Genomic DNA, 11,826 nt, shown 5'->3' with positions numbered 1-11,826 from the left:
ATGTTGTGTAGCATGGACCTACAGGGTGGTGTGTAGCATGGACCTACAGGATGTTGTGTAGCATGGACCTACAGGGTGGTGTGTAGCATGGACCTACAGGATGTTGTGTAGCATGGACGTAGCCATCTTGGTTTCCCACCATCTCCATCTTGTTTTTGGCTGCTGCCATTTTGTTTTTGTCTGTTACCATCTTGTTTTTGGCCATTGCCATCTTGTTAACATGTGTATTAATGAGTGTAAGTGCGAATGTGTGTGAGTAGAACATTTGATCTAGTTATTCATTCCATTTGTGTTGTCTGTGAAATTTGTGACCACAGATACCTTGTTTTTCAAACGTAATCTACCTTGAGTACACAAATGATACACACACAAACACATACATGCAGGTTTGCGTTGTTGCTGTTATTTTATTGGTTCTGATATTTGTTGACACTCTGTTGCTTTTGTCTGATGTCGTCACTCAGGAAAGAACTGGCTCCGCAGTCGCAGCGTTGTCCGCCTCCGGAGAGGATTTCCTGTGACAGAAATCTGAGGAGAGAGGACGTTTCATTTATCTGTAGTTGTAATGTACTTGCGGGGTACTTTTAATATACATGTGATGTATTTGTGGGGTAATTTTGATGTACTTGTGGTGTATTAGAGGGGTACTTGTGTACTAGTGGGGTATTAGTGGGGTACTTGAGTACTATTCGGGTTCTTGTGGGGTACTTGTGTACTAGTGAGGTATGAGTGTGGTACTTGTGTACCAGTGGGGTTCTTGTGGGGTACTTGAGTACTATTCGGGTTCTTGTGGGGTATTAGTGTGGTACTTGTGTACTAGTGGGGTTCTTGTGGTGTATTAGTGGGGTACTTGTGGTGTATTAGTGGGGTACTTATGTACTAGTGGGGTTCTTGTGGGGTATTAGTGGGGTACTTATGTACTTGTGGGGTATTAGTGGGGTACTTGTGTACTAGTGGGGTTCTTGTAGGAGAGCGGACCTGCAGCTCCGTCGTAGCTGAAGTGGCGGTCGTGAGGGATTCTCAGACACTCGGCCAGCTGCTTGTGGGTGTCGTGGTGTGACTTCATCTCCTCAACGTCGTGATGATGCCCCTCCCTCTCTGAAACACACACACACACACACTGATGTGACTCTGATGTGACGTGAAGAAGATGTGGACGCTGTGTTGTGAGCTTACTGTAGTTGAGCAGGTATCGGCCTGATGGGGATGAGTAGATCACCATCAGACACTCGGAGCAGCTCTCATAGAAATCTATCTGTATTGATTGGTTCAAGTCACTGACAAGGCCGGCCATCTCCACCGCTAAGACACAAACAACATATGTCAACAACAACAACAACAGTAACAATAATTGGAACAAGGAGATGGACTCACTGGCAGCGATGATGTCCAGCATGTGGTTTCCTGCTTCGGTGACCGTGAAGTTCATGATGTATTTGGAACACGACTTGTCGCTGAAAGACACAAACCAGTCAGACAAAATGAGACAAAGACACAACCAAGTTCTGCAACTATGGTTCCCATGAGGCTTTGAGGGACGTAAACAGGATTTTATGCACGTTTGTTCTAGATGGACATCAGAGACGTTGTCGTCTTCTGGAAGTCGGTCTAAGAATGTGTCTGTCAGGTGAGTTCTCACAGGTGCAAGTTCCTCTCCTTGAAAAGCACCGTGCGGTTGTCACGGTGAAGTCTGAATTCCACGTGTGAGCTGGAGATGTTCGGCAGCACATCCCAGCCCTCTGGATGGTCCGTGACAGACCAGACCAGCACCCAGTCCCCCACGATCTGGAGGAGGAAAGGGGGCAGAGTCGGACTGAGCTTAAGTTGACTTAAGGACACTGGAGACACTGAGGACACAAGGTCACAAGGAAACTGAGGACACTGAGGACACTGAGACACAGAGGACACAGAGGACACAGAGGACGCTGGAGACACTATTATTCTAATAGTATTTTTCCACTAATGTTTACATAACAAGTCAAATTCTTTGTGTGACTTGGCAAATTAATCTGATTCTGATCAGTTCATGGTCCACAGTTTGGTCCACTTTTTTTATTAAATATTACAATGCAAATGTAATCTGTCGAATGTAAAAATGTAACGAACCAAACAGAAAAGGTCCAATGTTGAAAGTTTCTAGTTTGAACAATTCAAAGCAGACCAAGAGCCACAGTTTGGACACACACTCGTTGTTAAAGTTGAATGAACCAGAATCCAGACCGGATCCAGACTCACCTTGTGCAAGTCCGACGTCGGCAGCTTCTTCAGACCGTGACAGTGCTCGGCGCCCGGGGCCGCCTTGGTGCCGATCGCCGCCACCAGCAGCAGCAGCACTGCTCTGTTCACAGAACTCATCCTTCTCAGAGACAGAAATCAAACGCACCCTCTGATGTGTGATTCGGGTCGGCTTATAAGGGGCCCCGCGGGACCTTTATCCGGTACAAAGTGTGTGTGTGCTCAGCGTGTTTTCGAACTCTGTATATTGAAACCTGTGACGCACTCGGTTCACGTCCTCTTTGTGGTAGTAAAGTGTAGACCAGAAGAAGAGCACGTCTCCCATCAGGTCTCTTTAGAACCCAGAGCCTGCAGACTGAAACAGTCTTTGGAGATTCTGGGATACTTTATATATATATATATATATATATATATATATATATATATATATATATATAAATGTGTGAGGCGTGTTTGTATCACAACTCTTGGTTTTTGCAACCAGAAGCAACCTGTTAATCACTTTGTGCCCTAAAGATGGTGTACTTGTGGTGTACTTGTCGTATCAACGAGATGGAAGGATAAGGCTCAGGCACATGAACAAAATCTTTACTGAGAACTCACAAGCAAAAAACACAGACTGGAGAGCGAAGATACGAGGAGGACAAACAACAATCTGGCAGAGGACAAGGGAAAGAATTGGAGTATATATAGGGGGGGGAGGAACCACAGGTGTAGGGCATGAGTCATTGAGGAGTGGCTGAGGGGAGGTGAAGGGAATGAGCGATTAGCAGACACTGGGGAGACAGACACAAAACTAACAGGGTCTTACATTACCCCCCCCCCCCCCCACCCCTCTAGAGCCGGCTCCAGACGGTCCGGGTGGCGCCGGTAGAAATCCCTGATGAGGGACTTAGCCAAAATGTTCCTTGAGGGAACCCAAGACCTCTCCTCTGGTCCGTATCCCTCCCAGTCGACCAGGAACTGGTGACCTCGGATCCCTGGGGTACAGACCGGACCTCCGTCAACGATCCTGGGCGGTGGAGGAGGCTTGGAGGCGGGAACCAGTGGGCTGGTCCTTACAGGCTTCACCTTGGAGACGTGGAATGTAGGGTGGACCCACATGGTCCTTGGAAGTTCTAACCGGACTGCCGCCAGGTTAATTACTCTGGAGATGGGGAACGGGCCAATGAACCTGGGCGCCAGCTTGCGAGTCTGTCCACGAAGGGTAAGATCCTTCGTGGACAACCAGACCCTCTGCCCCACCCGGTAGCGGCATGCAGGGGAGCTTCGAGAGGTACCAACCGTAGTTGGAGTTGCTCTGCCAGCCCCTGATCGATGAAGCTCTCATATGCTCCTGAATCGTCCAGGGAAACAGCAGGGGAAGACAGGAGATCGTGTGTCAGGGGTCTGGAAGGGCGTGAGGAAGAGGCTCGGCTCACCAGTAATCCTCCTACTGGCGAGCCTGATCTTTTGACGGGCACCTTGCCATGACCATCACCTCTGTTGCTCTCCTGAAGGTTTCTTAGCAGGGTTAATTGTATTTTGGCTGAATGACAGCTCTAGTTTTAAGGAGCTACATTATCTGTGATCCAAACGATGTAAAGTTTCCTGTTGTTGTTTATTTCTGAATGCACCTTTAGGCTCACACAGTATCTTTACCTCAACTCTCTCCATCCACACCTCCACAGGGAGGCGCTCCACAGTTTGAAAACATGTTTGTGTTTCATTAGATTATGAATAAAAAAGACATGTTTTTAGTCACTTTTTGTCTCTTTACTCAATAACAGATTGACATATCTAATGACTTTTGCTCTTCATCGATCATCTTCACATCATTGCCAGAGACATTTTTGTGTATCTTCAGCCCCTCGCCTTCAGCACAGAAATCTGCAGACAGAGAGACAAAAAGAAAGAAATCAGTTCAGTCTGTCATCACACGTCTTCATGTCATAGTTTAATCAGACAGGTCTAAAAGGTGAAGCACCGTTCTTGGGGTCGTAGATAAAGTCTGGTTCTCTGTTGAAGCCGAGGCAGCTCGCCTGCTTCCTGAAATGTTCCAGCTCAGAGTCCTTCAAGGTTGTTCCTCTTGCTGGAGACAAAACAACAAAACAGGATGAATGCTTCACATATGAAATGTGTTTTATTTATATTTAGACATGTTTTCTCTCAGGCTTGTTCCTTCTTACCAAACAGATGAAGACCACTCATGATGTGCTCCTCCGATGTAGCGTAAGCGGCGAGTCTCATCCTATGGTACATATTGTCCATGTTTCTGAAGGTGCGGTTGAAGCTATAGAGCAGACAGCCGTCACAGGTCGGCAACATGTGGTTCAGGGATGTGAAGTTGTCGACTGAGGACAGAAACTGTATATTAATCATCTCCACTGAAAATCTACCAATGTTCTTCTGGTAGACTTTCCAGAAACATATTTTGTGTTTGATATATTCCAGCGATGTCCTCAGACAGGACAGAGGTTCTCTTCACTTTCCCTGTGCTGCAGAGGTTGTGTTTGTTTTAATCAGTGATGATGGAAATTGAAAGAGTCCACAGCCATGCTATCAACTCTGTAGCATCTGAAGTCAGCAGGACGATATGTGTGATGAATCTGCAGCTTTTAATAATCAGAAACATGATCTCTCTGGCTGGATTCTCTGACTGACAGAACTAACACAACAAAGATGTAGAAACTCCAGCATGGTGTTGGATCAGGTAACTTACATTTCATTATTAGAGTATTGTCTTCAACGGTTGCGTTCATGTTTAAAGACAGGCAGGTTCCATTTCTGAGAAAGAGACAAGAGGAAGAGCTGAGTTCATCTTCGAACATCATGTATACCTTCTCCTCCATGTGAGCTTCAAAAGTTAAGATTCCTCCCACTGCTGAACACTGAGTGATCCGTTTGAAAGCTCTAAGTGGACATTGAGCTGGAATTGTTTCCTCAAACTACTTCTCAGGTCAATGTCCTTTTACTATTATTACAAATATTGCTCCTGGACTTTTTAGGGTGTCCTTCCAGTGGAGAAAACATGTCAATGCTAAACATGTTGAAAGTGTATTTTGATTGATCTATAATTTACAGAATGTGTACATTGTCTGTACATGTTAAATTGTTAACAACTCACAACTTGTTCTCCGTAGACACATTAAGTGCATTTGGGCCGAATGTTGACGGGATGACATTATTCCAGTAGCTCTCGATGTTCTTCATGAAGCCGTTGTAAACTTCATTATCAGTGTAACCAAAGAGGAAGTGTGACTTGCCGTATATCTGTACACAAACAGGAAGTCAGTTAGTGAAAGCAGACACAACCATCATTCAATAATGGGTTGAAAATTGGACTAATTCTCTAATATTGAATCTTTTAAAATGAATTACATTTGAACCTGTTTAGTGGAGCATAACACAAAGCCTTGAAGCAGAAGGAGACTAGGTCTTTATCAATATCGACTACCCCGAGTTTGGTCCTTTTCTCTGATATTCGAGCTTCACTACAACACAACCCTCAATTTCACCCCAATAACATTGATGGTTGCCTGTTGGAGAAACATTGATGGTAGCCTTGACCTGTTCCCAAGTTGCAGCACTGATCCAAACACATTAGCTAACTACCTGGAGCAGAAACAGTCACTTCTTGGCAAATGGTTGAAGTACTTTTTCATTGTGTTATTGTGTGTTCATCTTAGAAATGTTTGCTGCGCTCTGACTCAACGTAATGCCAACGCTAAAGGCATGAACTGAGGAGGAACTTCCCAAATAGCTGAATTCTGCTTCAGTGCTAATGCCTCATAGACAAACCCAGACAGATGAAGACTTACCATGGAGGGCGTCATAGACAAAGGCGTGATTAGAGGCCGGCATTCCTCAGGTGTCAGAGCCCAGCTGCTCAGAAACAGCCCCGCGACCAGGAAATGAGTGCTGAGCCACAGATTCATGATGCTACAGCTGTGAAGGAAAACACAGAGATCTCAGATGATAGCTGCTCGTCACAGAAGTAACAATGACTGAGGCTCATCCGAGCTGGTCAGCCTTTTAAGAAGCTGCTGGGGGCTTGGTTTGTTCCCCAGTATCTACAGACGAGGAAGCCTTCCCCAGAATTAGGTTGGACGTGTTTGCCAGCAGGTCCAAAGGGTACATCAGGTCGGGGTGTAGGATTTCATAATGACAATTCTGGGTTTGTGTATTAAGCAAATTATTTACTGATTTGTTGAATTGTCCTTATCTACCAACGCACACAAACACACTGAGTATACAAAGCAGCACATGACGGCTTCAATCCAGCTCAAACTGGCACGCAGCCTGACCTCAGACATACTGTCATAAGTGTGCACAGTGACTGCCAAGTGGGCACTCAGTAAGCATGCTATGGGCCCACAATGAACCCCAATGGAGACCCACTCTGATCAGTACCTCACCTGGACCCCAAAGGGTACGGTCCATTCATGCACCGCACTTCGCAATGATAACGTAGCACACAGTGAGCTGGGCTCCAAATCTCTGAACTCAATTTCACCCCAATAATATTGATGGTTGCCTGTTGGAGAAACATTGATGGTTGCCTGTTGGAGAAACATTGATGGTAGCCTGTTGGAGAAACATTGATGGTTGCCTGTTGGAGAAACATTGATGGTTGCCTGTTGGAGAAACATTGATGGTAGCGTGTTGGAGAAACATTGATGGTCGCCTGTTGGAGAAACATTGATGGTAGCGTGTTGGAGAAACATTGATGGTTGCCTGTTGGAGAAACATTGATGGTCGCCTGTTGGAGAAACATTGATGGTCGCCTGTTGGAGAAACATTGATGGTAGCCTGTTGGAGAAACATTGATGGTAGCGTGTTGGAGAAACATTGATGGTAGCCTGTTGGAGAAACATTGATGGTTGCCTGTTGGAGAAACATTGATGGTAGCCTGTTGGAGAAACATTGATGGTAGCCTGTTGGAGAAACATTGATGGTTGCCTGTTGGAGAAACATTGATGGTAGCCTGTTGGAGAAACATTGATGGTAGCCTGTTGGAGAAACATTGATGGTTGCCTGTTGGAGAAACATTGACGGTAGCCTGTTGGAGAAACATTGATGGAAGTCTGTTGGAGAAACATTCAGTTTTTTTTGTATAGCCTAAATTCACAAATTACAACCTCCCCTCAGAGGGCTTTACAATCTGTACACATACGACATCCCTGACCTTTGACCTCACATCGGATCAGGAAAAACTTCCCAAAAATAACCTTTGACAGGGATAAAAGGGAAGAAACCTTCAGGAGAGCAACAGAGGAGGATCCCTCTCCCCGGATGGACAGATGAATAGATGTCATGTGTACAGATAAACAGAGTTACAGAGTTACAACACCTTCAATGAATATGACAGAAATGTATGAATAATTAGTAGTTGGCATGGACCACGATCCAGACCTCCACAATCCACGAAACAGAAGGAGGTAGAGAGGAGGGGGGGTGGGGCATCAGCAGGGCCAATGGGAGGCCGGCTCACCAGCATCAGACACCTCCAGGTCCAATGGACCCTCTGAGACGTGAAGTCACAACGACTCCGGGGAGGAAGCAGAGTTAATGAGGTGCAATGGAGAGATGTAAATTCATCCATAAGGAGAGAGAGAAGAGGAGATAGGTGCTCAGTGTATCCTAAAACATCCCCCAGCAGCCTATAAGCCTATAGCAGCATATCAAGGGGCTGGACCAGGGCAAACCTGATTCAGCCCTAACTATAAGCACTATTAAAGAGGAAAGTCTTAAGTCTGTTCTTTATAGTGGTGTTGAGATCAAACTGAGATCGATCTGATAAATAGGATTTAAACCAACTTAGTGCGGTACCTGAAATGCCAATCGACTGATCCAGTCTCTGTAATAGGATGTCATGATCAATGGTGTCAAATGTGTTGAAGAATAATCATATGTAACTCTATGAATTGTGTGCACGTCTATTAAATTATTAGAGCACTTCCCAGCAAAATGAACCTAGCCCAAATATCAGTCAGATCTGTTAGACAAACATGTTATGATGTGAAATGACATTCAATGACCGGTCAACCTGATCTGGACAGGAGAGCAACGGCATGTGGTAGCAAGTATGTGGTAATGAAAGAAAGAGTTACATAAGCAAACATCCGCCCAGATATATCCGGGTTGACTGCTAAAATCTGATTAGTGGAAAAAGTGTTGTGAAGGGAAATATATAATTTGGACTTGCAGGGTCTGCTCGCGAGGAAATGTTGAACTTGTCAGAATAATTGTGTTCTTGAGCGAGCAATAAACGGCTCACCGCTGGTTGCAAGAAATCTGAACTCTCTCTCCATCCTCATTTGGCACAACATAATTGGCGTTGATCAATACCCTGAGGTGTATTTCTCCAGCTCAGGAGACTTTTGGTGCTGATGATAACAAATTCTGTAATGATGATATTTTAGCCTTGAGAGCTGGATAGGTGGGTTCTAATAGCAACCCCATAACGGCTCAAGAGAAGAAAAAAGTAACCTACCTAGTTATAAATATAATCAACTATAATAGGAGAGGATCGGACTGAGAGGTTTTCACACTAAAAGGGATTCGCAGTTACGTAATTCTATAAAGTACAATCAAAGTCACAATTAATTTAATTAATATACCAATGTTGTAGCCATCTATCCATCCATCCATTTTCAATACCGCTTATCCTCATTAGGGTCGCGGGGCGCTGGAGCCTATCCCAGCTGACATAGGGCGAAGGCAGGGGACACCCTGGACAGGCCGCCAGTCCATCGAGGGCACATGTAGGGACATACAACCATTCACTCTCACATTCACACCTATGGGACATTTAGAGATCAATTAACCTGCAGCATGTCTGTGGACTGTGGGAGGAAGCCGGAGAGCCCGGAGAGAACCCACGCTGCCACGGGGAGAACATGCAGACTCCACACAGAAAGACCGCTCCGACTGGGAATCGAACCCGCGGCCCTCTTGCTGTGAGGCGACAGTGCTAGCCACTACACCACCGTGCAGCCCCCCCACCGTGCAGCCCCCCAATGTTGTAGCCAATGAAGAATAATCAGTAACCTTATGAAATGTGTGCATGTCCGATAAATTATTAGAGCATTTCCCAGCAAACTGAAGTTAGCTCAAATATCAGTCAGATCTGTTAGACAAACATGTTATGATGTGCAAATGACATTCAATGACCGGTCAACCTGATCTGGACAGGAGAGCAACGGCATGTCGCAGTAACAAGGGGGTAGGTTTGCATATGGTCCATAGGGACTAGCCACAACCAACATTTGGGAAAGACACAATTCCCCCCCCCCCCCCCCCCCCCCATATTTTGTTAATTCGAATTTAATTCAATTATTTTGCACAATATTTTTGCAAACTCATTTGTATTATTATCTATACTATGTTTGTTGCCCAGAAGAGTGAAAAATACATTTCCAAGTTTTCCAATGCGCCCTCGATCCTGATGCTGTCATGTGATTGGTTGGAGTCAGAAACACTCTATGAATTGTGGAAATAATAAAGCCTCATATTAGTATTTCGTTTGGTCTCAGCATTGATATGTTGACCCTGTTGTGCTTTGTAGATAGAAAAATGACACCAAAAAAGAAAAGAGATATCCAAAGTGTGTTCACCACCCAGAGGGTCGTTGTTAGTTAACGTTAGCTAGTAGCACGCTAACACAGTGCAAACCAAGATTATTTTGAAATGCATTCAGGAAACTCAGAAGTCCAGTGCAGATGTAGTGCAGGTTGAGGAAGCAGCAGCTGGACCATCAGGGCTTCACGTGAGGTCTTACATTGATGATGCATTGAGGTGTATTATCATGGCTGACAGTGACATTGTCTACCTGTTTTAAGTGAATTATTATTATTATGTTAAACATGCATGTGCAGACTAGGATAAGTTCTCTTTGCTCTTTAGGGAACAGTCAGCTTGAGTGACAGTGACCGTCATGAAGTGAGTGTAGCAGTGTCCTCAGACATGAGGACTGAACCATACCATCCGGACCTGAAACTCATCAGAGCAGCAACTTCAGCACAAGAAGTTACGGTTTCAGGCAAAGTGGTGCAGTCAGTATCTGTGGCTGCATTGTAGCCCTACATTGAAAAAGGTACTTTGTTTTGAGTGTGTCAAAGCATAACCATCTCATAACACAGTGTGCATGCAGTGCCTCTCCCTTAGTGACGCATTGAAGTGGGTCACTGATCTGGGAACCAATCAGGTTCAAAGACAGAACCTCCAGCATTCACCCTGTTTGAGGGAAGATGGTGAAGAAAGAAGACACGTAGTCAAATAACAGAAAGTGATAGCAGTTGAAGTGTACTCGAACCACTGATTGAGGGAGGGAAGAAGAATCAAATAACAACAGCAGTGAAAGCAGTTGAAGCGTATGACGCTCGGACCCGACTAACAAAGCAAGGAAGCAATCATCCTAAAACAGAGTGTGTCCTTCTTTTAAAGTTGTGTTGACATCAGAAATAAAAGATGGAAGTCAAACATCACACTTTTCTTTTCTTCTTTTCACAATAATGTATCACTTCCAGGACATATTCAAAATAAAACCTGCACATGTCCTTAAATAGCGCTTTTTAGTAGCAGCTTGTTGTATTTTGTCTGCCCATCGAACATCTGACAGCCTTCATGTGCGATGACTCACACGGACGCATGCAGATTATGGAAATACAGGCGAATATTAAGATTTCCATACGTCCTCCGAACACAGAGACGGTTGGAAGAAGCTTTATGTCGAAACGCTGTGCGGCGGCTTATTCGTAATCTTCCTTTTGAAAGGTTGAATCTGCTGTTTCAACTTTGCACACGTTTGGAGAGAAAATGAAACTAAAATGACCTGAAACCAGCCGTTTAAATATGTCGGAAAACGTGTTGGAGCTCTTTTGGTGATGTAATAAATGATGCAATGGATAATGCCTGAAGAGTCCCTATTATCAAGAATGAATGGATGGCATGGAGGCCAGAATCCTCTCAAGAGTATCTTCTAACATCTGGAACAACAAATTGACATCTCATAAGGTTCTTATGGGATGGAAACAAGTGGTCCAGACACCTCATAGAACCTTCTGGCTCCGCTAGTACCAGGTAGCTAACGTTATGCTAACAAGATTCAAAGTCAATACCAATGCAAACGATTGAAAAACAATAAGATATGTTATTGTTTGTTTACTAACCTGAGTCGCTAGATATTTAGAAATGTCCTCGTCCCCAATATCAGTATTTTTACAAAATATTGATGAGCATAAAACTTGCAATAACCCAACGTCATGGTAGCAAGACTCAAAGTCAAGAGTATAATGTATAGTTGACAAACAGTAAAGAAAGATCAACATTATATTTACTAACAACAACAACAACAGCAGCATGTCACTGTCACAGAGAAGAGAAGCTATTATTGAGTTTTTATTGTTATTAAAAAATAAAAACTTCCTATTTCAAAGTGCAATTTAATACATTTCTGGGATATTTTTACAGATGATTTATCAATGAAGTCAAAAATGTATTAAAATGTAGATTTTTCTTTTGTCACATTCTCTTTCTGTGTTGGTATTATTAATACAACGCATCATATCTTAATTTCTTCATGGGAAGTTCATGTTATAGTGGAAAGAA

At 44.1% G+C, this 11,826-nt stretch overlaps 2 protein-coding genes across 2 annotated transcripts; both read right to left on the bottom strand.

Annotated features, from left to right (window-relative positions):
- Window positions 1-460: 460 nt before the first annotated feature.
- LOC117738602 (saxitoxin and tetrodotoxin-binding protein 1-like) lies at window positions 461-2,355 on the bottom strand. The gene is made up of 6 exons (XM_034544539.1): window positions 2,236-2,355; window positions 1,640-1,785; window positions 1,375-1,454; window positions 1,177-1,302; window positions 979-1,098; window positions 461-528 (listed from the first exon to the last, which is right to left on the bottom strand). Exons 1-6 carry the CDS (start codon window positions 2,353-2,355, stop codon window positions 461-463), a joined length of 660 nt encoding a protein of 219 aa, XP_034400430.1.
- Window positions 2,356-3,994: 1,639 nt separating this feature from the next.
- On the bottom strand, window positions 3,995-6,174 carry LOC117738601. The gene is made up of 6 exons (XM_034544538.1): window positions 6,036-6,174; window positions 5,342-5,487; window positions 4,937-5,001; window positions 4,404-4,568; window positions 4,202-4,306; window positions 3,995-4,104 (listed from the first exon to the last, which is right to left on the bottom strand). The coding sequence occupies exons 1-6, from the start codon at window positions 6,150-6,152 to the stop codon at window positions 3,995-3,997; spliced, it is 708 nt and encodes a 235-aa protein (XP_034400429.1). The 5' UTR covers window positions 6,153-6,174.
- Between the last annotated feature and the right edge of the window lie 5,652 nt (window positions 6,175-11,826).

Source organism: Cyclopterus lumpus, chromosome 11 (genome assembly GCF_009769545.1).
Source record: "Cyclopterus lumpus isolate fCycLum1 chromosome 11, fCycLum1.pri, whole genome shotgun sequence".
NCBI lineage: Eukaryota > Metazoa > Chordata > Actinopteri > Perciformes > Cyclopteridae > Cyclopterus > Cyclopterus lumpus.
This window is presented reverse-complemented; position numbering and strand designations above follow the sequence as displayed.